Source organism: Orycteropus afer, unplaced genomic scaffold (assembly GCF_000298275.1).
Source record: "Orycteropus afer afer isolate SDZICR_OR568_19922 unplaced genomic scaffold, OryAfe1.0 scaffold00114, whole genome shotgun sequence".
Taxonomy (NCBI): domain Eukaryota; kingdom Metazoa; phylum Chordata; class Mammalia; order Tubulidentata; family Orycteropodidae; genus Orycteropus; species Orycteropus afer.
The window spans coordinates 9,516,252-9,543,427 of record NW_006921701.1 but is presented as its reverse complement, the minus strand read 5'-3'; the positions used below and the strand labels follow the sequence as shown (position 1 = coordinate 9,543,427).

General features: G+C 45.7%; 1 protein-coding gene across 1 annotated transcript in view; it reads left to right on the top strand.

Moving 5' to 3' along the window:
* Positions 1-27,176, top strand: part of MYLK (myosin light chain kinase) — a 194,351-nt gene that overhangs the window by 135,258 nt on the left and 31,917 nt on the right. Inside the window, exons 19-24 of the mRNA XM_042781400.1 lie at positions 271-398; positions 2,313-2,466; positions 11,915-12,217; positions 24,468-24,500; positions 24,600-24,693; positions 26,274-26,477. Of these exons, the coding sequence (XP_042637334.1) occupies positions 271-398; positions 2,313-2,466; positions 11,915-12,217; positions 24,468-24,500; positions 24,600-24,693; positions 26,274-26,477 (916 nt within the window). The remainder of the gene's footprint in view (positions 1-270; positions 399-2,312; positions 2,467-11,914; positions 12,218-24,467; positions 24,501-24,599; positions 24,694-26,273; positions 26,478-27,176) is intronic.

Here is a 27,176-nt window from a genome sequence, read left to right as displayed (position 1 = left end):
GTAAGACACAAATGCCAGAACAACCAATAAATGGAGAAGATCCCATGTAAATTGTGTGGTCACTTCTGAAGGAATCAGAATAAAGGGATGAGCAAACCTGGTGAGTCTATCAGCTCAAATGTTCTTGAGCAATGGTCACTGCGCTTAGTGTTACCCTGAAGATGCCAGAAGGCTGCAGAGGAGCCAGTGGACCAACATAGACAGTGGTGTCAAATGAGATCAGAATGACTGAGCCGCCTTCTTTTCCTCACTTTATTTGTTCTCTCTCAGCTATGCCCCCTCAGATCATCCAGTTCCCAGAAGACCAAAAGGTGCGTGCTGGAGAGTCCGTGGAGCTCTTTGGCAAAGTGGCAGGCACTCAGCCCATCACCTGTACCTGGATGAAGTTCCGAAAGAAGGTCAGTAACAGAAAGGGCTGACCTGAGAATAACCCACCCAGCCCCCAGGCTGATGGGAAATGTTGTAATGGAAACACTTAAGCCTGAATCATTCTTTATCATAGGAGCCTTAGAAATGGGAGAGACCCCTCATCCATCCATCATCCACCCACCAAGTCTGATTTCTTAATAACCTTTTTTTCAACATCTACAAATTATACCTGCTTTGTAGACAATTGGTATAATAGAGAAAAAACATTCATGATTCTTATCTGATTTTGATATCTCACTCTAGAATCCTACTCAGTCAAAAAAAAATCGAACCAAGTAATCTAAGATGAACTCTCAGACCCTGTGAGCAATCTGTGATTCTTATGCCAGCCCAGTGAATACTATCCATGACAACAACAGAAATTTACCATGTACTGAAGGGATAAAAATGAATCAGAGTATTTGTCTAGATAAGTCGTGCATGAATTTTGAAATATTGCCCCAGAAATCAAACTGCCATTTATAACATTTCTAAAGGAAAATGTTTGAATTGCAAGCAATCAGCTTTCAGAGGAAGTTGCAGAGCCTGGCCATTCCATATAGCTTATTGATCATGTGTGCCTATATGCATAGTGGGTAGAGGCCCCAGGATGGTGAGGCTGACATTGGATCCAGAATGCTACAGAAGGTGTGAAGATCACTTCTTAGCCCTCCGTTGCTCTGTTTCCAAAGTACTCAAATTGTCCTCAGGCCCAGAGATGGGAGGCTAGTACCAGGAAGGAAAGGAGAATTGGTCTCAACAGCTGGCCTCTGACATTCCAAACGTACTTGCCCTGAGCTGTGTCTGGGCTACTGTTGGGTGAAGTAAGGTGGAATTTCCTCTCTTTCCAGAGACCTTTGGCTAAGTCCCAGCTCTATCCAACAACTCTCTGTAGTGATGGGAATTGTCTGTATCTGTGCCATCTGGTATGGTAGCCACTAGTCACATGTGACTTTTGAGCACTGGAAATGTGGCTAGTGCAACTCAGAAACCGAATTTTTAATTTTATATAGTTAAAAGTTTTATAACAGCTTTGTTGAGATTTAATTCACATACTATAAAATTTACCATTTTAAAGTATATAATTCAGTGGTTTTTAGTATATCCACAAGGTGTATAACCATCAACACTGCCTAATTCCAGAACATTTTCGTGACCCCAAAAAGAAATCTCATACTCATTAGCAATCACTCCTCATTTCTCCTCCCCCTAGACCCTGGCAATCCATTAATCTACTTTCTGTCTCTATGGATTTGCGTCTTCTAGACATTTCATATCAGTGGAATTATACAATGTGTGGCCCTTTGTGCATGGCCACTTTCACTTCACATGATGTTTTCAAGGTTCAACCATGTTGTAGCATGTATCTATACTTTATTCTTTCTTTCTTAATAAATAATATTTCAATGTCTGGATATGCCATAATTTGTTTATCCATTCATCAGTTGATGAATCATTGTGTTCTTTGCACTTAATTAATTAAAATTGAAATAGGCACATGTGTCTAGTGACTACCTTATTGGACAGCACAGACGAGAGCACAGAACCCACTGGGATAGTTTTTATAGGTGACTATGCCCAGATATGTTCTCCTATAGTCCCATCTTAGAGCCTTGGAGAGAGACTGGGACACTCCTGAACTATATTCTGGTAGCTGTAAATGCTGACTTGGTTCATCAACCCTGGCCCTGCTCAGCACCCTCCCTGCCTGCCCAGATCTGGACACCCTCAGGGACACTTGGCTCTGGATGCAGGAGAGGAGGAGCCCTGGGGGAAGCTCAGAATCCAAGCAACACTGAGCCCCACACAGCTTGTCAAGCTGCATCCCTTAGGGAGGGGGGTGCAGGAGCTCCATTCCTTTCCTTACCCAAGTCTCCAATGCCTGCCCTACCCTCTGCCCCCAGATCCAGGAGAGTGAGCACATCAAGGTGGAGAACAGCGAGAATGGCAGCAAGCTCACCATCCTGGCTGCACATCAGGAGCACTGCGGCTGCTACACACTGCTGGTGGAGAACAAGCTGGGCTGCAGGCAGGCCCAGGTCAACCTCACGGTGGTGGGTGAGTCTAGAGCAGGCTGGCACAGAGGTTGGGTATAGGGAGGGCAGTGAGCCCCCAGGCAGGATATCTGATCCCCGGTACTTCATCATCAAGGTCCTGCTCCTTCTTTGGAACCCCATCCTCTCTGTCCACAACCTCTTGTTCTATTGGCTTTCCTCCCCAACACTTTCACACTGCCCCATCCTTCATCTTCATCTGGAGCTCCCGATCCCAGATACTCCTAAGCATTTTCCTTTGCCTGTGAATCTCCTCCTGGCTTCTCTCCCCTTCTACTTGTTGGAGACCCTGAGCTCCTCTACTTCAGGCCTCTCTGGCCACCACCTTCATCTCCCTCTCCCTCTTGTCCGCTGCCTCCCCCACTGTCTTAGTTCTCGTGTAAAGTCTCACTTTGAAGCAATGCTATCCTCCAACGTCACTGCTCCTGTTCCTGATTTTTTGGGCACAGCAGGAAGAAGATTGCATCAACCTGCAGACTCATGCTGGACTCTGGGGACCTCCAGGCTGAGGTCATCTGAGGCATCTCTGCTGATCAGAAATCCTCTTCTTTGTCCATGATCAGCACCTTCACCCATTCTCAAAGACAGCTATTCCTCAAGTTCCTCAAGCCTGCAGGCCTTGGCCTGTAGTTTCTGAGAAATATGAGGCATCAGGCATGAATTTTTTCAACATCTTGCCCCACACCCACACGCTCTCTATATCAGTCCCATTTTGACTTCTTCCTCCAGGCCCACCTTTCTCCAGCCTGAGATTAGCACTTGTGTTCTTGATCCCAGGTTCTTGGGATTCATCTCCCCCTCTTCCATCTTCTCTTCAGCCTCCATTGGCTCCTCCCAGCAGTCCATAAATATTGCTCTCCAGTCTTAGTCAAAAACACCAACCATGTATAACCCCTGCAAATTTTTTTTCAAACATTTTATTGTGGTTTGGGAGAAAGTTTACAGAGCAAATTCGTTTTCCATCCAACAATTTGTACACAATTTGTTTCATGACATTGGCTGCAATCCCCTCAATGTAACAACACTCTTCCCACTTCCTCATTGAATTCCCATGTCCATTTACCCACCTCTCCTGCCCCTTCCTGCCTTCTGAACTTTGTTTTTTGAGCAAATGCTACCCTTTTGGTCTCATGTGATTGTTCAGAGGAGTGTGTTCCTCACGAGTGTTATGGTTCTCTTTATAGGCCTGTCTTTTTTGGCTGAAAGGTAACCTCTAGGAATGTGTTCAGTTCCAGGTTTGAAGGGTGCCTGAGGGCCATAGTCTTGGTGGGGGTTGTCCCACTCTGTATCAGATCAGTAAGTCTGGTCCTTTTTATGATTCTGAATTTTGTTTTATATTTTTCTCCCATTCTGCTCAGGGCCTTTTATTATGATCCCAATCAGAGCAGTTGGTAGTGGTAGCCAGGCACCATCTAGTTCTTTTGGTCTCAAGCTAGTGAAGGCTGTGATTCATGTGATCCGTTAGTCCTTTGGACTAATTATTTCCTTGACTCTTTGGTTTTCATCACTCTTCTTTGCTCTGGAAGTAAAGAGACCAATAGTTGTATCTCAGATAGCTGCTAACAAGCTTTTAAAACTCCAGTAACTACTCACCAAAGTAGGATGTAGAACATTGTCTTTATGAACTCTGTTATGGCAATTGAGCTAGATGTCCCCTGAAACTATCTGTGGTCTTAAGCTCTTAAGCCCAGTGACTCAGTCCCTCAAAGTGTTTGGTTATAAGTAAGAAGTTTACATAATTTTGCCCCTTTATTCTCTACACCTAGATATATATGCAGCACATACAAATTTGTAGGTAGAAATACCCTCCACCAAGACTATATATGCTCTTGGGTGTACTCCCATATGCCATCCCATCCCTGTTCAGCTTACTTATCTACCTGTGTATCCACTCATAAATTATTGGGGTTTTTTTTTTATTACTTTTATTACTCTTACAATATTTTATCTTGCTCTAGCCACCCTAACCATATCTCCTTCTCTCTCTTCATAGCCAAACTCTGTGAAAAGGGTAGTTTCTACTCTGATGCTGCCTCTTCAGCTCCCTACAGACACCACCACACCCCCTTAGTCCTCTGAGCCTGGCCTCTGAGGTCACCATGACCTTGTAGTCCTCCACTCCCTTTTCCTCATCTCCTACTCCCAGTATTGAATCTGTCTTCTGACTGACTTTCAAGTTCACTTTTTTCCTCTCCATCCAAATCCCTGTGTTCTTCATGCCCTGGTCAGTTCTCAGGTCTCTGGATGGCTCATATTGTTTGCACTCAACTACTAAAATTCGGCAGTTAGAACCCACCCAGCACTACCATAAAAAAAAAGGCCTGCGTTCTGCTTCCATAAAGATCATGATCAAAAAAATCCCATGGTGCAATTCTACTCTGTAACACATGGAGTCACCTGGCGTCTGAAATTGACTTGATGACAACAAAGGGTCAGCTCTCTCTTGAAATATCAAAGTATCTTCCTTCCTGGTCTCCTGCTGTCCATCATGCTCTGTTCTAGTTGATCCCCAAGTGACAGGTGCTCAGCCTAGCAAAGGAGCAGACAGATGAAGGAAGGGGCAGACGGATGGTTGGCTGTGTCCTCGTGTATGGGCCTGCATATATGTGTGCTCATGAGAGTCTTTGGCCTGTGTTTATTGGTATATGCAAGAGACCCATGCAGGGGTGTTCCCCTTACCCTTGACTTTTAAGCTTATATGGTACTTTGTGAAAATTAGGAAAAGGGTCTCCTCTAGACAGAGTGATTAGAAAAGGCTGTACCCCCAGTATCATATCAGGCCTCTTAACTTAGCCTTGGAGAGCAGAGGTTGGTCTAGAGCCCTCAGCCAACCCCTTTTTACAATGCACAAACCACTCAACTGTGTGGAGGTCCTGCCCTATGTTCCCTGTCTTGCTAGACATTTCTGTGTGTTCCTGATGCTGTAAGTAATTGGGACTCCTGTGGCTACAGTTGTTAGAAATCTTCCCCTGGAATTTCTCCTATGGGGGAATTTAGGCATGAAGTTGAAAGTTGGAGAAATGTGACTATTAAGGTCCCTTGTAGCCCTGACATTCTACGACTTCCCTTGTCCCAGAATTTTCCTCCTCCATCTTCATGTTCTCTCTTCACCGTAGGACTAGGATGGACAGGACTGGGTGTTCCAGCCTCACTAAGGGGAAACTAAGGTCCAGTAAAAGCAAAGTGAAACAGTTCATGAGGGACCAAGTGGGAACAAATTCTCAAACATCTGTCTTTCAGATGCCAGTCCTGGAAGAAGGGGGTGCGAATGGGCACAGAATGTTCCGAAAGGTGTAGGAATTCTCTGGTTGGAAAATTCATCTTGAGGGTGACATATGGGCCTTTTGAGGAGCTGTCGCTAGGCCAGAGCAAGTTGATGTCCTCATTTGTCTAACACTGAGCCTCAGCAAGCCCTCCAGCATCTCCCTCCAGCCCCTAAGCAGTTGGAGAAGTGAGTCCTTGTCTAACCCATATGAGAACAGGGAAGATAGAGGAATAAAAGATAAAGAGAAGCAGACTTGGAGGAGGCCAGTGAGCCACGCTGAAGCCAGCTGCCAGGACAGACCATAGATTCCTGATTCTTGGACAGGAAGTGCTACAGTCCCCACCCCAGACTGTTCTTGGGCACGAGAACTGGAGAGGAAGTTGAAGATGACTGAGCTCCGGTGTCACTCCCTCTCCTCACAGTTCATGCTTCTGGGATCTGTTCACCTTCTCTCTCTCTACTCCTCTCCATAGCCTTTATCTCCTTACCCCATACTCCGTTTCAGTATTTCTCAGTGTCCTTCATTCTGTCCCATTTCCCCTCTTATCCTGTCTTCCTCTGACCCCCTTTCTTTTGTTTTTTGGTTTAAGAGTTTTAAATCTGAAAAGGCCCAGCATGGGCAAATAGTTTTCTCATCTATAAGAAAAGCAGGGTCCTTTTCTTACTCACTTTTTCTCTCTTTGATGACTCCAGGTGCCATTTCAGTAATTTCCCTGAGGAGTCAGGGCTTTAGTGGGACTTGGGGAAATAGTGCTGGTAACCAGTTTGCCTGCACCACATTTGAAAGGTTTGGCCCCACACCTCCATCCTGTCAGCAAACAGTGTCCACTCGTACCTGCCCTGCTTAGGTGACTTGAGGGTCAGCCCCTTTGAGCTGCTTTTCTGTAACCAGTGCCCCTGCCCACCCCCCCACTCTGGTGACATATACTCCCCTCCTCCATCACTGCACAGGCTGTGGTTCTGGCCTTTTATGGTTGAGTTTCTTATTCTCGAGGCCAGTGCTGACAGGGCCATCGGTGTGGCTGCCCGCCAGCTGGCAGGAGCAGCATGTTAAATGCCGTCCTGGGAGGGGAATGGAATGGAGGGGAATGGGGCTTTCTGTCTGCCTCCCCCTCGTAGAGCTAAGAATAGAATTGCTCAATAAAATGAGGACTCACATTGATGTTTACAGCAAAGCCACATTCATTCAGAGCCAATGGATATTCAGAATTAGTCCAAAGTAAAGCTGGATAAGCTCAGATTTACCTGTCTGTCTCTAAAGACATCTGTGTATTACCTGATCAGGGTCTATTAAATAAAATATAAATGAGATTAAACAGGAATTGTTTGGCCTACACAGGACAGTTATCAAACACTTTAGAAACCTCTAGTTACAGGCCAGCTAAATAAGGCCAGTTGAATAAAACTTAACACTTGTTAACTTCTCTCATTGTATGTTCTTTAAATTAACACCACTTTCTTTTCAAATAGTCTATGACTGCTGGTTTGCAATAATAATAAAAGTTGCCCTATCCCTCAGTTAGTTTAAATTAGTGATGTTTAGCTATTTTGATGTTGTTGAATGAGGAGTTGTCAGTTGCTGAGGAGTTGGTTCCAATTCACAGTGACCCAATGTACAACAAAACAACAGGTTAACCATCTCTGCACCATGGTCACTATCATTGGTATGCTTTAGTCCATTGGGGAAAAGAGACACCAAATTCAAACAGGTTTAGTAGAGACATTTTTATTAAGTCTTAGACAGGACAAAGACAGTCATCCTGGATGAGGAAACCGTCAGCATAAGAAAGCTGAATGGAGTCTGCTGAGTCATGCACATGTGGCTAATTATATATGATTTTCAAAAACAGGGAATCACCACAGAATCATGATTGGTGGTAGATAGACTCATCACTGTTGTAGGCAGGACTACAGAAGCAGGGAAATGACCATGATTAGGATACAAAACCAATGAAAAACCAAACTCACTGCCATCAAGTCAAATCCAACTCATAGTGACCCCCTTTGGGTTTCCAAGGCGGTAAATCTTTACGGAAGTAGATTGCCCAGTCTTCCTTCTGCAGAGCAGCTGGTGGGCTTGAACCTCCAACCTTCTAGTTAGCAGTCAAATGCCTTAGGCACAATGCCACCTAACTGAAAATAGAAAAAGGTTACAGGATTGGTTCTGGGTCTTGACTTCCTGGCTAGGTGGTGGTCAGGATAGGCTGTGACTCATGACCATGCAGCCTGTGTCTTAGCCACAAGGTGGCTACTAAACAAAACCAAGACCCCAACTTTAATTTAAATTAGAAAAGGACAGTCTCAGACAAGTTCTGTAGCTCCTTGTGTGAGTATAATCTACTTTCAACCACACTCCTGAAGGCAAACTGCTCTTCCCTAGGTTTGTCCTAGAACTTGTATGTGCATAGCTATGATGCTGACTTAACGGTCAGAAAGAACCCAAATGGAATCTGAAACTGAGGTCATGCCTCAAAATGGAGTTAGGGCTTCCACTGTAGACCATATCCTTCCACAATTCCAAGTGCTTTAGAATTTAAGCTGTCATACACCACTGTGTATTTTGACTGCTTTCCAACCTAAATGGGGTCATCTTTCAGCACCATACAGGACAATATTCTGGAGTGATCCATAAAATTGTTATTGACTGATTCTTGAAATAGGCCTTTTTCCCTAATCTGTCTTAGTCAAGAAGTTCCAGTGAAACTGTGGGCAACCCTCCTAGTGTTTGAAATACCAGTGGCATAGCTTCCAGTGGCATAGCAACGTGCAAGCCATCATATTAGCATAAACTGACAGGTGGGTGATGTTTAGCTATTTTGGAGTCATAGTATTATTATTGTATTATAAAAGGCAGTACAGATACCTGTGATGCCCAGGGAGCTCTTGCTGCAACCTGAGCGGCTTGTCTCCTACCTGAGGTAAGAGGCAGAGCCACGTGGCGCAGGTGATGAATTCCTTAATGGAGCACACACGGCATGAGAAAACAACAGGTCTCTTTGCATGTCTTCAAAAGAGAAAAACAAAGTAGAGAAAACCCCAAATACCCAGTCATCCTCCAAATACTGACTGAGTGTGGAACTTGCCTGATTTTTAAGGGCAGAAGATTTCCCTTCATAATGCTGGTTCAGGCTTAATCAAGATGCATTCTTGATCATTTTCTGCCTAATAGCCTGGAAGATTAAAAGCCCTGGAGCTGGGCCCTACAGATTTTTTGGAATTCCTTTTGGCTCTGCCTTGCTAGGTTTTCTTGGTAAGTGCAGTGGCTTAGTCTCTGAGGGCCTGTTTCCTTCTCTGGCTGGGATGCAGTTGACCTAGACAGATGCCTGCTGGGGGCCATTTGCTGAGATCCAGAGGCAATGAGTGGAGGGGCATCCAGGCAGGGTCAGGTGTGGCCACAGATCATCTTCAAACATGCAGGCACATGGAGACTGCACAGACTTTTACTTTTGGGCAAGGCTGTGGAGACAAGATGTTCCACTTTCTCAAGAATAAGAATATTTACTGAGTGGAAAATCCTGGGGCTGGTGCCATCTGAGACCCTTCTGTTAGATGCAGCATTTCCCATTCTGTTGGTCCAGTCCCCAGAGAGCCATGGGAGAATTCTAAGGAAGCCGAGGAGCTATGGGCCCTAGACATCCAGCCAGCTTCTCAGTGGCCAGCCCACGCCTGGGTCTCCCTCTCAGTCTGAGTGTGTCTGGGTATTTGCCATGGAGGGGAAGCTCCTAGGAACTCTGCTTTGAGGACATCCCTTTAGTGGGTTTACACCCCTGTCTACTGTGCCTCTATGTGAGGCATTGTAGGTTGGAAAGAACAGAAGGCTTTAGGTACAGCTGTGGGGTACAGGGTGAGGAGTTGAGAGCTTCCAGTCTCATTTGACTTCTGAGAGAGAGACTCTAGGGTCTTTCCTGAACTCCTTAAATGGTATAAAATTTCTTGAAAGCATTGAGGTTTCACTTGGAATTAAAGTCTCTCCTCCGCTATTTTGCAGCATCTCTTGTACTGCAGGCTGTGATGTATGCCACGTGCCAGTTCTCTCTTTTTCAGCCAAGAGGCATCTGTAAAAGGGTAGGGTACAAACAGTACTTCTTCTGCAATGCCCATTTCTCAGTTTCCCTTTTCTTGACCAAAGCAGAAAGGGAGGAAATCCATCAGTGCTGTGTATCTGCATCATTGTATAAACCTACATGATTCTAAATTTGTCCAACCAGATATTTTCCAGACAGTTTTCTTTGGAGGAAGCAATGAGTTTGTCTTTCATCCCTCTTTAGGCTTTTTCACTTCCTTCTCTGGGTCTTGAGAGGACTTGAACCACTTGCCTCTAAGAGAGTTTAGAGTAATAAACAACTTAGCCAACACCAGAAATGTTTCTAAAAAGACCAATATATCTTTCAGAACAAACAGTTTTTCTAAGAGAACATATTAAACAACTAGTGAAAATGGTTCTATCACAGAAGGCCTGCAGGGTGACTGCTAAGACTGAGAAGTGGCTCTGTCACAGTTCCAGATTATTCCCAGGGCTGGGGGCCAGGCTGGAGTTGCTGGGGAGAGAGTTTCCAGGCAGTGCATTCTTGGCTGCAATATAGAAGTATGGAAGGGGTGGGGCAAGAATTAATATATGTATATGCAAACAGTTTGCACACTTCTACTAACCCAAAAGAAGCTCTGGTAGCATAGTGCCTAAGGCACTTGACTGCTAACCAGAAGGTTGGTGGTTCAAACCCACCAGCCACTTCTTGGAAGGGAGGTTGGGCAATCTACTTCCATAGTGATACCACTATGGAAACCCAAGGAGGGGTTGCTATGAGTCGGGTCCAACTCGATGTCACATAACAACAGCAGCAGCAGCTAACCTAAAGGTTGGCAGTTCAAACCTACACAGAGGTGCTGTGAAAGAAAGGCCTGGCCACCTGCTTCCATAAAGATTACAGAGCTCCCAGAGCTCCCATAGTTCTATTAGTTTTGACAAATACATAATGTCATATGTCCACCATTACAGTATCACACAGAATAGTTTCACTGTCCCAAAGATGCCCTGTGTTCTACCTATTCATGTCTCCTCCCCTACCTCTGAGCTCTTAGCAATCACTGATCTTTTCACTGTCTCTCTCTATAGCTTTGCCTTTTCCAGAATGCAATATAATTGGCATCATGCACTATATAGTCTTTTCAGAATGACTTCTTTTGCTAAGCAATATACATTCAAGATTACTCCATGTCTTTCCATGGCTTGGTAGCTTTTTTTTTTTAAATTGCTGAATAATATTTCATTGCATGGATGTACCACAGCTTGTTTATCAATTTATCTTTTAAAGAACATCTTGGTCACTTCCAGTTTGGGGCAATTATGATTAAAACTGCTATAAACTGGTTTGCTTTTGCAATCGTTTATCTCATTTTGTACTGGTACTTGGACAGTAAAAGAGGTAGAAAACTTTAAGTTTTATAAAGGTAGAAATGAAGTCTTACAGTAATGATGTCAGTGAGGGGTAACCAAGCCAGCCACTGTTCTCACAATGTCTCACAACAATCTTGTGGTCCAAGTGTTATTATTATCCACATTTTAGAGATGAGGAAACTGAGGCACTGAGAGAGTCACAGCCAGTGAATAGGGACAGAGCCATGTTCAGATAGATCTGTCTGACTTCAGAGCCTAACCGTTGTGCTTTATGGCCCCTCAGTGGGGCAGACATTTTCCAAGTCCCAGATATAGCAGAGGCAGACCCCTAGTTGCATCACAGGTCACTGTCCTAAGGCCTGAAGGACACACACACACACACACACACACACACAAGCACAAACACACACAGAGAGAGGACTGCTCTCTCAAGACATATTTGTGATGAAAAACAGTCCACGCCTCTGGGCAGCTTCCTAAAGCTGTTTGCTCTGAGAAATATGTTTATGACTTGGGAAAAATACAGGAAATCATGACTTGTAGACTAAAAGACTAGCCAAAAAAAAGAAAAAATGTCTTTTGAGCAGATAGATGTATATGGGGCTTTCTGTATAGGTGGTTTGTGCCTAGGTAGGACTGTGTATGGTGTGTTACAGAGGAAGGAAAGCAGGGGCTAGGGGCATTGACTTGGGCTCTCTGGGCTGCTCCTCCCCCACAGCAGACAGAGCTAATTCAGATTTCCTTCCCTGCAATTCTGATGTGTTGGGTGATGATGTGCTTCTGTATCCCCAGATAAGCCAGACCCCCCAGCTGGCACACCTTGCGCCTCTGATATCCGGAGCTCCTCGCTGACCCTGTCCTGGTACGGCTCCTCATATGATGGGGGAAGTGCCGTACAGTCCTACAGTGTTGAGATCTGGGACTCGGTGGACAAGATGTGGAAGGACCTGGCCACATGCCGCAGCACCTCTTTTAACGTCCAGGACCTGTTGCCTGACCGCGAGTATAAATTCCGTGTGCGGGCAATCAATGTGTATGGAACCAGTGAGCCAAGTCAGGAGTCTGAACTCACAACAGTGGGAGAGAAACCCGAAGGTAGGCTGCCTTCCTTGCATCACTGACTTGCAATATGAGTGATTTACATTTTGTATGCAGAAACCTGTACACAGAGGGATACTGAAGAACTGAGATGACATCAGCAACGACTGTTTGGCAAGTTCTTTTGGGGTCTTGATTTCCAAGGTTTATAGTATTTGGATTCTAAAAGAAGTACATATGGCCTTTCACAAAACATTGAAACTGCAATTTTGGTACATTGCCACAAGGTGGTCATGATGTGTTAACTGGTCCTGGAAGGCAGGAGAGGAGCTCTAGTGGCGTGATGCCTAAGGCATTTGACTGCTAACCAGAAGGTTGGTGGTTCAAACTCACCAGCTGCTCTGAGGAACGAAGATGGAGCAATCTGCTTCCGTAAAGATTTACCACTTTGGAAACCCAATGGGGGCTGCTGTGAGTTGGACTCGACTCTGTAGCAGTGAGTTTTGTTTTGGTTTGGAAGACAGGAGCTCAGGTAGACTTCAAGTTCCTTCATCCCTACTTCCTTCTCTTGATTCATATTTGAGTGTTTACTCAGTGCCAAGTTCTTGGGACACAAAGACAACAGATAAGACAAGGAGATTAAAATCTAAATAGAGAAGACAGATGTGTATACAGCTAACTATAATGGGCAGAGCACATCCTATTATAGTGATGTAAACACAGCTAAGGGGACACAGCAGGAAACATGAATAATTTTGCCAAGGAGGTTAAGGTAGAGGAGTTGATGCTTATGCTGAGCCTTGGGAAAAGGAATAGGATTTAAGAGGCAAGGAAAATAAGGAAGGGCATTCCACACAGAGGAAACAGCATGAGCAAAGGTACAAAGTTATGGAAATGCAGGACATTTTGAGAATATTGTGTGTGGCCAGGCATATGCTATATGACACAGAACAGGAAGAAGTCAGACTGAAAAGATAGTCTAGGTGAATTTGTGAAGTTCATCAAAAATTTTCAGGCAGGAAATTAATAGGATTAGATCTGTTTCTTAGAAAGAGAAGTAGGGAAAGACTAGAGATTGTTAGGCAAACTGTGGTCATGGACCAGCGGCCTTGGCATCCCCTGGGAGCTTGTTAGACATGCAGTCTCGGGGGCCTCCCAGTCCCTTCTGATGCTTCATTTTAACATGGCCCACTCCGCAGGTGATTTGTGTGCACGTGGAAGTTTGAGAAGCACTGGAGTGAAGGATGGATTAGAATGGAACAAAATTGGAGTCAAAGAGATATCAATTGTACCACTTTGGAAATAAGTCCAGGAGAGGATGGGAAGGGCATGAACTAAAGCTTTGGGAGGTAGAATTCTTCATGAATTTTTGGGTAGAGAGTTGAGGGGAAAACTTGGAAGAGTCTAAAGCAGGGCTTTGAACTGGTTCAAAATGGTTCAGTCATGGCCAATGGAAACAAGGACAGTGTACACAGTGCATAGAAACCACATCTCTTGTGTATAAGATTTTGACCTGTGTTCTGGTTACCTAGCACTGCTCTGACAAGAACATACCACACATAGGATGGCTTAAACAAACAGGAGTTTATTCTTACAATTTGGAGGCTTTAAGTGTAAGTTCAAAGTGCCAAGCTCTAGGGGCTGGGTGAAAGCCTCTCAACCTTGGGCTTCAGCTCTGCCTCCTGCTCCTGGCACACTGAAGCCAGAGGCTTTTCTTCACTCAGACAGCTGCTGGCTGCTGAGGCTGAGAAGCCCAAGGTTGACAAATAAAATGGCATAGTCCCAATGTTACCAAACCACATAGCAGGCCATTAATTCAAGTCCATTGTAAGTCCCAAGGTCGGCAGAGCATGGCAGACTGCTGAACAACAACACAGCTACATGCAGGGTTCAAGCGTACCATAAGCTAGAGACCATTCCCAAGGCTTCTCTTTATATATAGGAAGCAGACCACATCCCAAAGGCAGCTACTCAGCTGCTTGTGGTAGATAACCCACCATGGAGTTGATTGCCAGTTTCATCATGGGGAATAACTACCACCAGCTGCCCAGCCACTCAACCAGGCCCAGCAAAGCTGACACACAAACATAACTACCACAATTCCACCCCTTGTCAACTTAGCATCTGTAAGATCTTCATTGGGTGGCTCCACTCCCCTAGTTCCTCTAAGTGGTGACCTCACCCCATTGGCCTGGCAGGCCCCATTCCTCTCCCTCTTGAGCATGGCAGCCCACCCTCTCACTCTTGGGCAGCGGCTATGGGTCCATCCCACTAGCTCACATGAACGAGCAGCTCCACACTCCAGAACCAAGTTGGTGAAGGCCTGGCTCTTTGAAACCTAGGGGGCTGTGGTTGTTCCACCCCCAAAGGCCATGCTACCACCCTTTCAGGATGAGGCAGCTCTGCTTTCGTTTCCTTGGTCTTTCTGCTTCTGCCAATTAATGCTGAAGGCAACCCATTCTGCCAGAAAACCCTGCCCAAAAAGCACTCGGTTTTCTTGCTCTATGGACCGGCCAACCTGCTACTCCATTTCATGCTGGTCTCTTTTACCAATTAACACCCAAAGGCAACCCACTCCTCCAGGAAGCCACCTACCCAGTAGCACCCGGCTTTCTCCTCCATGGGCTGGTAAGCCTGTTGCTGTTTAATGCCAGTCTCTGGGCTCTGCTACTGCTGTCTTTCATGCTGGTCTCTCTGCCAGTATCTCTCTACCAGTGTTTGGTTCTGCTCCTGCCGTTTCTCATGCCATATGCCAGGGTCTCTCTGCCAGGGTCTCAAGTCAAGGATGCACTCCACTCCTGTTTCCACACTTTAGGCATCTGTCAGAGCAAGCACCCCACTCTCCCAGTACCATATTCTGTTCTGGTTACCTAGTACTGCTTTGACAAGAATATACCACAAATGGGATGGCTTAGACAAACAGAAGTTTATTCTTACAATTTCAAGGCTTTAAGTCCAAGTTCAAAGTGCCAAGCTCTAGGGGCTGGGTGAAAGCCCCTCAGCCTTGGGCTTCAGCTCTGCCTCCAGCTCCCAACCCACTGGAGCTAGAGGCTTTTCTTCACTCAGACAGCTGCTGGCTGCTGAGGCTGAGAAGCCCAAGGTTGACAAATTAAATGGCACAGTCCCAATGTTACCAAACCACATGGAAGGCCATTAATTTAAGTCCATTGTACATCCCAAGGTTGGCAGAGCATGGCAGGCTGCTGAACAACAACACAGCTACATGCAGGGTTCAAGTGTGCCATAAGCTAGAGACCATTTCCAAGCCTTCTGCTTATATACAGGAAGCAGACCACATCCCAAAGGCAGCTACTCAGCTGCTTGTGGTAGAACCCACCATGGAGCTGATTGCCAGTCTCATCATGGGGAATTACTACCACCAACTGCCCAGCCACTCAATCAAGCCCAGCCAAGTTGACACACAAACATAACTACCACAACCTGAATAGGAAACAGGTAGTGGTTCCCCACTCAAAGATAGCAGCGACACATATTCAAAGCAGTGCAGTCGGATGCCATCTTTGAGCAGGGCATCACTGCCTGTTTCCTACTCAGGTCAAAATCCAACACGAGAGATTTGGTTACTATGCAGCATGTCCATTGTCCTTGTTTCCATTAGCTGTGACTGAACCAATCAAGAACCAGTTCAAAAGTCTGGTCTAAGATGTCTCCTGGTTCCTGGCTTGGTTAACTGAAAAAAATTAAACAACTATTTAGAGGTCTATTATTGTTATTATTATTAGGTGCTCTGGTAGCGTAGTGCCTAAGGCACTTGACTGCTAACCAGAAGCCTGGTGGTTCAAACCCACCAGCTGCTCCTTGGAAGGAAGGTTGGGCAATCTACTTCCATGGTGATACTGCCTTGGAAACCCAAGGAGGGGTTGCTATGAGTTGGGTCCGACTCGACAGCACATAACAACAACAACAACAACATTATTATTATTATTATTATTATTATTAATCATGGCTAACATATATTGAGCACTTGCTATATGCTAACGATATATTGAACACTTTACATGCATTATTTCATTCAATCCTATTAACCCAATAATGTATGTACTGTTAATGCCCCCATTATATAGAAGATAGGGTAAATGAGACAGAGGAATGAAGCTACTTGCCCAAGGTCACAGAGCTTTCAAGTGGCAAGTTCAAGCTTGAACTCAGCACTGTCAGACCCTGAAGGCTGTGCTCTTTATCAGTGGGTTAGACTGAGAGAGAAGACTAGGCCACCTCCTAGGTTCCTTCTTCAATAACTTGGAGGTTAGATAACCAAGAGACTGGGAGTAGACAGAAGCTCTGGTTTCAGAGCTGTTGAGTTGAGGTGTCCAAGGGATATATCCAAATGGAAGTGTCTTTCATACTACTGAACAATTGAGTCAAGAGCTAGGGGGAAGATGTAAACTAGTGCTACATATAAGAGAGTCCTCACTATTTAAGTAATAATTGAAGCCATGAGCATCTATGAGAGTATTAGAGAAAGTTAAGAAGGCTGAAGACAGAACCCAAAGGAGTATTGTAAAACTGGTGTGGCATCACCAAGGAGCTCTGGTGGCATAATGCCTAAGGCATTTGACTGCTAACCAGAAGGTTGGCAGTTCAAACCTGCCAGCCACTCCACAGAAGGAAAGCTGGGCAATCTACTTTTGTAAAGATTCAGAAATCTACTTTTGGAAACCCAAAGGGGCCGCTATGAGTCAGAATTGACTTGATGGCTGTGAGTTTGGTTTTTGTTTTGTTTTGTTTCATTTTAAAATGGCATCATCAGATCTCCTCATCTAACTTAAGGAGGGGGAGGAAAGAAAATTACTGTCATTACCCACATCAGCCCAAGGCTGATTCTTATAAGGTAGAGGTCAAACATACCTCTGCCCTCCAACCTTTTTACCAATTCTAACACCAGCTGTCCCTCCAATGGCACTCTCTACTTCTCTGCTGGGTTTGATAACTCATTACAATGGCCACACAGAATTCATAGACAGTAATCTTGATTATGGGGTTTATTATAAGGGAAGTAACAGGTTATAATTCAGGATCAGGACAGCTTCTCATCCATGTCTACAGGCCAGCCTCTCTCTAGCCCTCACCTTCTCAGCCTGTCAGTGCCTCAGCCTTGCTCTGCCCTGCTCAGGCAAGTATTACCAAGCTCTTTAGCTCTGCTAATAAGTACCTGGAGACATGGCACTCCACCTTGCATGAAGGCACTCAGCTCTCTGTTGCTCCATGGATCACTGAGTCTAGCTACATCAATAAGTGCCTGGAGACATCCCACTCCATCAGCAAGCCCGCTATGCTGTCTCCTGATAGTCTTTGTTTCTCTGCTGCACTTGCCACCAACTTGCTGCCTTGTGCCATCTCCAGTGTTACTGTTCTCTCTGTCTCCTGAGTTTAGGAGATTCTTAGCATGGAGACTCCAGTTCCAAAAGACATGCTCCACTTCTGACTCTTCTTTCTTGGTGTAGTGAGGTCCCCCCTTTGCTCTGGGATTGGCTCTCTGTCAAGCCTAGTGAGATAGCAAAACTGACCAATCCCCTTGTTAGTGTTCTGTATACCTTATTTGCATGATCCCACCCCTACAGAGTTTCCATGCTCCTTATTTACATTCTTAGCATGCTGTCCAATCCTCTTAAAGGACCCAAAACATCTTATTTGCATAGCCCCACCCAACCCTTTTATGGAAGTCACAAAGGCCATGGCTAGAAGGGCCATATTAAGTAATTCCACCAATACCTAAATGAAAGAGTCTGTGAGGGCTGGAGAAAGGATTGAGAGGGGAGACAGCCAAGAGGAGACAGGGTTGTGTTGCAGAAACAGGGGAAAGAATGAGCTGCAAAGAGGACTTAGTGAATAAAAGCAATTGTTGAAAATGGAAATGATGAAGACTCTGAAAAGATCTTTGGATTTAGCCCTTTGGTTGGTATTGATCTTTTAAGGCAAAGTCCCTAGAGTTTTCACAGTGTAGAAAAATGATTGCCACGGTTAAAGAATAAATGGAAGAAGGAAAGGCCAGAAGTTTGGAATATTTCAAGAAGTTTCAAGTGAAGAGAAGAAGAAGGGTACTGTGGATTTGAGGTGGAGGAAAAGTTGAGAAAAGAGAGGGAAATGGAAGGATACCAAGGGAAAGGAGCTAGTGGAGAGAAGAAAGCTTAGAGATATGAGTAGAGAAAAGATTGTGGAAAAACTCAAGCACCAAAGGGTCTGGAGGAAGAACCTGGTCCTGAAACCACCATGTAACTCAAGGCATCATGAGTATGAAACTGTAATTATAATTTGATAACCCTCTCTAATATTAAAAATTAGATATAAAATAGATTTTAAACTCTACTTTCAAATGAAATGAGGGCTCCAGAAAGTTAGGAGGATCCCAGTGCAAATCATAACAAATTTGTTTGCCTGAGTGGACATGTCCTAGGTGGGCTTTGCCCATGAACTCTAAACATCCGTATAGAGCAGGTCTCTTTGAGCACTCAAAAACAAACCAAAGTCACTGCCATCGAGTTGATTCCAACTCATAGCAATCCTCATTGGGTTTCCAAGGCTATGAATCTTTACTGAAGCAGACTGCCTTATCTTTCTTCCATGGAGTAGCTGTTGTTGTTGTTGTTATTTGCCATCGAGTCGGCCCCGACTTCTAGCGACCCCTCCTTGGGTTTACGAGGCAGTATCACTACGGAAGTAGGAATGCCCAACCTTCCTTCTGAGGAGTGGCTGGTGGATTTGAACCGCCAGCCTCCTGGTTAGCAGTCAAGTGCCTTAGGCACTATGCTACCAGAGCTCCCATTCTGGTTAGCAGTCAAGTGCCTTAGGCACTATGCTACTCAAAAATCCTAGATATAGATATAGATATAGATAAAATCAAACTCATTGCAGTCCAGTCAGATTCCGCTCATAGCAACCCCTCCTCGGGTTTCCAAGGCTGTATCACTACGGAAGTAGATTGCCTCATCTTCCTTCCGAGGAGTGGCTGGTGGGTTTGAACCTCCAGCCTTCTGGTTAGCAGTCAAGTGCCTTAGGCACTATGCTACTCAAAAATGTCTTTTGAGGAAAACAGTGAAAAAACTCACTGCCTTTTGAAATTCCCCACAGCACCCTCTGAAATGACCAGAAGGGGAAAAAGCAGGTTAGAGTAGGGATGCCAGGAAGAGCAGCCAAGTTGCAATCTGCACGTTTTTAGGATATTGCTTTGTTTAGGAAGAGGACTCCCCATCTTCTGGAAAACTGACAGGACAAAGGATTACATTGTGGGGAGAAGATAATCATAAGCTGGAAAGAGGAGCTACCCAGCCTGTGGGATGGTGTAAACCAGGAGAAACCCTAAAACCCCTGGTTGGTACAGCAAGACCAGTGCCCACAAGAGCTTCCAGCTGTGGCTCCTAGAAGGCCAGGCCAGCTGTAGGGAGAGTCTAAAGGGAGGAGGGGCCAAGGCCACTTGGCTCTGGCAGGTGGCCTCTCCCTGCAGCCAGCTGAACTTCTATGGTTCTGGACTCTCCTCCCCCAGGGCTCTTCCCCTGCTGGAGCGGACAGGAAAATGTTGAAATCCAGAGGAGGGGTCCAGGCCACCCAAGGCTTTCAAACAGGAAGCTGCTGTCCACCCTCAGGCTCAGTTGGGTTATCCAAGGGGGAGGAGGAGGAGGAGCAGAACAGTTGGCAAGCATTAGGCCTGAGCAGCAGAGGGTCGTGGGGAGTGAGGATTCCACGAAAGTCTTCTGCTGTCCACTCAGATGCTTTAGTTGTTATAAACCTGGACAGATCATCTCTCTACTTTAAAAGGGAAATGGCTCTGAGAGAGGTGAGGTGTGGAAGGGGGAAGGCAGAGAAGAAGGATAGACTGGATGTTATGGTAGGTCATTTCACTGAAGACAGTAGGGTATGAGGGTCACCGTCACCAAAAAGGCAGTGCCACCCTGATAAGACCATACTCTCCCCATCCCATCCAGGCCTTAAGCATTAACCTGAACTCCACTCCCTTGCTTATCCTGATCTAACTCTTAAATCCACTCCATCCCAGCCCCTGAGTCTAATTTGCCCTAATCTATAGAGTTGTTGGGAGCTCTGGTAGCATAAGGGCTAAGGCATTTGACTGCTAACCAGTCAGACCCACCAGCCACTCCTCAGAAGGAAGGTTGGGCAATCTACTTCCGTAGTGATACTGCCTTGGAAACCCAAGGAGGGGTCGCTGTGAGTCAGGTCCGACTCAACAGCAAATAACAACAACATAGAGTTGTTATCAAAACAGCTGCCGAGAAGGCTTCTTGTGAGTTGAAGTCTTCCTGGCAACCTCCAGGGAGGTTAGAAATGCCTGAGGGGCATGATCAAACATCCTTGCCCTTAACTGCTCAGGGGCTGTCTCTGGGGCTGGGGTGCCCTCTAGTGTCCACCAGGAGTGCTGCAGCCCTAACTGCAGAAAGAGACAGTTCTCTGACTGGAGGGTCCTGAGGTCTCAGGTGGTCTTCGTCCACTCTCCCATCCATTTCCAGGGAGATCTCAGAACAATCTCCCAAATAGTTCTTCCACTTAGCTCTTGGTCCTTACAGCTCTTTTGGAATAGTTTTGGGTTCCTCCCCCCCAATGTTTAGTTGAATAGTCTCTCCTACTACATTTTAACTCTTTCCACAGTGGAAAGATGGGGACCAGGTGGTCACCTTTCTCATTCCTACAGCCCTTTATGCTCTGATAGCTGGCTAACTGGACTATGCTCTTTCCTCCATTTCTCTCTTGCTCCTCCTCTTGTGCTCATTATTCCCTTCAAATAGAATGGCAGATAGGACAAGAAAAAAGGGAAATGTGTCATCCTGGAGTCTTGATCAGAATGTCACATCGAGAAAGTTTGTGGAATGACAATAAGTCTAAAAGAGGGGTTTGAATTCTCTAATGATGATCTGGTCCCCACAACCAAAGCACCAGGAATACATTGTGCATCCTATGGGAGAGGAGACAGCCGGTCTGCGTCATGATTGACTATGGTGAGCAGGTATGGCATTTGTGAGTGGGGAGCAAGGAAGCTAGCTCTGGTTGTCTATCTTGATTCAGAGTGATTGGCCAGTTCTAGAACTGGATGTTTTCTTCAGGGCTAGCTGGAAAGTATTCCCTGGGATCCTAGGAAAGTGCAGTGGTTCCTCCACAGATGGTGGGATGAGACAGCCTGCCTTCTCCTTCTTCTCTTGCCCAGCTGCTCAGACTGCTCTAGTTCCCATGCCACAAGTGGCAAATGCAGCAGGGAACAAAACAATAAAGGATGCCTCAGCAGGTCAGATCTGATGCACTGTTTCAGACAGGGCACCATGGATCAGGACAACAGGGCCTCCCTGAGAGTCAGTGTTTGTCATTGGACCTAGTCCAAGGACAAATATCCACCAAGTGCTCAATTAATTATGTTGAATTGACATGATTCTCTTGCTTCTCTTAAAACTCTGTTTGAAATATCGTTGTTGAACTAACCTAAACATCTGTTAAACCTACTTATTCTTCTTATACTACCTCTTGATGTGTGAGTTCCATATACTTACAGCCTGCCTCCTATGTACATTATACCAGTAGATGATCCTCTCACGTGATTGTATTCCTGGATTGATGAAAAGTCCATAACCCTAATCTCACTCTTGTCAATTGGATAATTTAATTTTTTTAAGCATGTTTGCTTTAAGGAACGCTGGTGGTGAAGTGGTTAAGCACTTGGCTGCTAACTGAAAGGTTTGTGGTTTGAACCCACCAGCTGCTCTGTGAGAAAAAGATGGGGCAGTCTGCTTCCAAAAAGATTATAGCTTTGGAAACCCTATGGGGCAGTTCTACTCTGTGCTATAGAGTTGCTATGAGTTAGAATCAACTCAATGGCAATGGGTTTGGATCATGTTTGCTTTAGACTTCTTTACCAATGAGAGATGCCTAACTCTTCTTGATTGTCTCAACCGGGCAGCCCTTCCTTTCAATGTCCCTCCATGCTTCCTCCAGCTCCACCAAGGTTTTCTGAATGCCAATAGCTAGAGTTCCAGGAACAGATGAACCAAGACTCTATCAAAAGCAGAGTATTAATGCCTCTTGGTGGCCAGTGGCCATTCTCTGATGGCAGCATTCCATTGGCCAGAGCAATGGGTTGAGAAACTGTCTACGTGTCCCTAGTCCATCTCTTGTGTTTTAACTAGATACCTTGGGGCTTTTGCCCCAAGAGGATGATGATTACGTTTTCTCAGAAAACATGGTTCCATTACTGGCTTCCAGCTTTATGTGAGGTCTCCCTTAGGTGCATCCTTGATATCCATGAATTTGACAAGATCACTCTTCACTCTCAAATGCATGATCTAGAAAAATTGATCACCTAGACCCATGTCAGGGCAGTATCTGTGAAACCTCACTACTAATCCATTCATCAGTTAGATGCTAACCAAGAATACCTATCTATCTCATCCTTCTTTGTTTTTCATGCCAATTTCCATTCTATGATAAAATATTCCTCCCAATCCCTCTTTTTAAAAAAATATTGTGGAACTTCATCAACAGAGTTCTTAGAACTCTAAATCTCAGCCTCTCTTTGTTCCTGACCACATGCTTATATACTCCCTGAAAACTCTTGATCAGCAAGGAGTACCTATCCTATATAGGAACTGTATAGTTGTATAGGAACTGTGCTGCTTTTCCTCAGAATGTTTGCTTAGATGTTCAGCAATTTCTTCTTCAGTCACTACAAATGCTCAGTTGCAAACCTCCCCAAAGCACTGCAAAGCTCATTTTGTTTGTACAGCCCCACTCTACATGGCAGTGTCTGACAACCTCTGCCACTCCCACTCATTTCTTTCCTCATAGGAGATTCATCCACATTTTTCCCTCAGAGGGATTCTTTTTCTCAGTCTTGTTCTCCTGGGAGGAGGTATGGTGTGTAGTGGTTAAGTCATTTGGTTGCTAACCAAATAGTCAGTGGTTTGAACCCACCAGCCAGTCCGTGAAAGAAAGATGAGGTAGTCAGTCTGCTTCTATAAAGATTTACAGCTTTGGAAACCCATGAGGAGTCACTATGATTCGGAATTGACTCAATGGCATTAAGTTTGGTTTGGTTTTTTTGGTTCTCTTGGGAGCTTCAGCAAATCACTCTTTCCCCAAGGCTTACTCATCTACACATTCACAAATAATTTTTCTTCCCTTTATGCTTTCTCTCAAGTCTTTGTTCTATTTCCTCAGGAAATCTTCCTTCACTCCCTCTGTCAGCTGGAACACAACCCAGATCATGACTGAGGAACACAAAGCACATTGCAAAAAGCTGCATTTAGAGCTATCCAGTGGCCCTAAAAAATAATTTAGCACAACTCCTTCCTGCTACAGATGAGGAAACCGAGGCACAGAAAGGAAAAAGCTCTTAGCTAAGGACAAGAAGACATAATAGCCCTATTGTCTAGGGGCAAACTTATATCAAGGCAAAGGAAACCTGAGTTCTGAAGTGGATGTGTTCTATCGAATACACTGTTGTCCCCCAATCTCTACCCTTCTCACTACTGATCCATCCATGAGAGGAGCTACTGCTGCCTGGAGGGGTGTGTGCTTATGTCCCTCCTTCTCATCTTACCTCATTTGCGTCTACTGATTTCCTTGGTATAACTTCACCCACCTCCTCATTGTGTCCCATCATTTCCTTTAAGATCCAACTCAAAGACTACTTCTTCTAAGGATAATTGCTTTAGACTGTAGCAATTTTGAGTTTTTTCCTCCATCTTGTATTCCATTTGTACTGTGATATCACAGCCTTTGTTATATAACACTTTGTAATTGAACTTTCAAGTACATAAGTTTTTACCTCTCCAGCTAAATTATAAGCCCTATAAAAGAAAGAGAGATCATGTCTTCAGTATATTTTCTGTATTCACAATAACCGGTAAGAGACTTGGTACACTGCAGGGGTTCCATTAAAAATGTTCAACAAATGTAGAGACAGATTTGACACTCAAAGCAACTGTAAGTCACTGAATCTCAGGCAAGGGCAGAAAGTGTCAGTTGTGGTTGTGCGTGGGTTCTGGAAGGCAGAGATACTGGTAGAGATGTGAAGAATGCTCTCTCTAGGGCACCATGAGGTTGGAGGGGAAGGAATTGGGGTGGAGGAGTGGTGATGGGTGAAGTGAAGAGGCCGGTACCTGCCACTCTGCATCTGTCCCTGAGTGAAGTGAGGACTGACTGACCCCACGGGGATACCAGGCTCAGGGCTTGGTGGTCTTGTGCCTGGGAAAGCAGGTGAGGCCTGGCAAGGTACGCAGCATGGCTTTGCTCTCAGTAGCCTTCAGTACTACTCACCAATGTCCTCTCTGCCCCTCCTTGTCTTCCCCAGAGCCAAAGGACGAAGTGGAGGTGTCAGATGATGGTGAGTACTGGCCACCTGTCCTTGGGTCAGGCTCATGGGATGGAGAGGGTGGTCCAGGAGGTCTGATGGCTCATACACACTCCAACCCCAACTCCACAGATGAGAAGGAGCCAGAGGTGGATTACCGGACAGTGACGGTCAATACCGAACAAAAAGTGTCTGACTTCTATGACATCGAGGAGAGACTAGGATCGTAAGTGCATTGGGAAGCTGCATCCGGGTGAGGGTGGTGCAGCTGCCATGGTTAAAGCCAGTGCCTTGTCATGCTCTCTGTTCCTGGGTTCTCCTTCCTCTGTGACCAAGACTTCTGCAGAATCAGAAGGGGCTTGACCCTGTCAGCACCCTAGCAAAGCATCCGTCACCAGGGCTTTCTTGGGATCTGCTCACATGGTCCCAGCCCTGGTCACACTTCTGGGGAAGCCTTGGGAAGGTCCCTCCCCCATTTCTGTGCCCCAGTTCTCCACATAGACTAAAATGAGAGGACTGGGTCTGGATCTAACTACTTTTAGGATCCTTCTGTTGATGCACGAGAGCAGTCAAGCCTGACCAGTGTATGTGGTCCAGCAGTTCTAGCTGTATTTAGTGCTTCACTTTCCTGTTCTTGAGAGGCGTGGCCTGATCATCACGGTTCCCTTGATGAACTTGGTCTGTGCTATGCACTAGGGCTCCTCCCTGGGGTGTAGAGGATACTAATGGGCCCAGGCCCCATCCCTGACCCCTTGCCACAGCCAACCTGTCCCCTCTAGCAGCACCTAAGGCTGTCCATATCCCCCAACTCTCTATCCCAGGAGAGATGCAAAGGTGGAAGAAAAAGGAATGGAGCTCAGCTTTTATTCCCAGTGAGCTTCTTCAAAATAAAGGAGTGATTTAAATACTGTAACCATTCTGTAGAAGAAGTTTCCTCTGTAGAAGTAAGCTGTACCACAAAGAAGCATTGCTGCTCCCCTCTCCCAGCAGTGGGTAGAAGCCCTTCCTGGGGAGGCTCTCAGGGGACCAGGGCTGCAGAGGGTAATAAATAGCAGGAAGGTGCCACTCAGTCATTCTCTGCATTTTGGGAAGATTACTTCACCCAACTTTGTGAGTCCCTCTGAAGTGAAAGGAAGAAAAGTCCACCAGCCAAGATTGAGGCCTCAGCCCAAGGAGAAGATGACAGTCCCTGAAAGAGGAGCAAGACCAGACAGTAATTGTGTGGGAATGCCAGGTGCCAGGCTAGGCCCTGGCTGAGGGTGACAGGCAACAGAGAGTAGATCTGTCAATGTTAGAAATGTGTTTCATTGATCTAGAGCCAAAACCAATTGCTGTCAAATTGATTCTGACTCATGGCAGCTCCATGTGTGTCAGAGTAGAACTGTGCTCTATATGGTTTTCAGTGGCTGAGTTTTTGAGAGTAGATCACTAGACTTTTCCCCCAAGGAAATGCTATGTAGATTCAAACCACCAACCTTTTGGTTAGTAGTCCAGCACTTAACCGTTTGCACAACCCAGGGACTCCTTGATCTAGAGCAAGGATCAGTAAACATTTTCTGTAAAGGGTCAGGTAGTAAATATTTTAGCTTTGTGGGCTATATAATTTATGTCACAAGTACTCAACTCTGATATTTTAGCATGAAAGCAGACAAAGACAGTATGTACACAATTAGGCATGTTTGTGTTTCAATAAAACTTTATTTATAAAAAGAGATAAACTAGATTTAGCCATGTGCCATAGTATGCTAACCCCTGTGTGGTGGAAAGCTTGGTTAACTTTGACTTTCCTCTTCCTCTCACTTGCAGTGGGAAATTTGGGCAGGTGTTTCGACTTGTAGAGAAGAAAACTGGAAAAATCTGGGCAGGGAAATTCTTCAAGGCGTATTCGGCAAAAGAGAAAGAGAATATCCGGGAGGAGATCAGCATCATGAACTGCCTACATCACCCCAAGCTGGTCCAGTGTGTGGATGCCTTTGAAGAAAAGGCCAACATCGTCATGGTCCTGGAGATGTGAGTGGCCCTGCAGCCCAGGCACTGCCGACCTGGGAGCCCTGCCTGTGCTGTCCCTTCTGTGGCTCTGCCCTGCCCCAGCGACCTGTGCCGCAGAGATGGAGAGCAGGGCTGTGATACACACAACACTTTCTTACCTGAGTGGCCAGGCACTGACCAATTGGAGCAGAAGGTCTGTGCACAGCACTGCTATGATCCACTGAGTGCCCACAGGCAGATCCTTGATGACCCTGGTGCTCCTTTTACCCTCATCTCCCCATGAAAGCACCAAACACTAGGCTATCCCTACATTCCTTGGTTCCATTTAGGGGCATTCTGACATAGGCTTTAGAGTAGAAGAGAAGGAAGCAGCTTCCTGACTGTGTGCAACAGGGAGGGGCCCAGGGCTGGGAGCTGGGGGTCCAGGAGTGTGACCTTTGTGCCAGCCTGGTCTGTCCCTCTGCATGCCCCCTCCCACTGTGGTTTGTGTCCTTTGGACTTCTCACTCCCAAAGAGCAGAGCCTCCCTGCTGGGTGATACAAAGGCAGGGGGATGGATCAGAGGACCTCTGGCCAAGGCGCTTTCTGAGTCCACTGCCTCCTCTCCTCCCTGTTCCAAGCCTTCACCTCCTCTGAGGCACTGGCCCACACCCGCATGCACACACACTGGCATCTCTATGCCAGGTATCCTCCCCAGTGTCTGTATTTTTTTTTTTTTTTT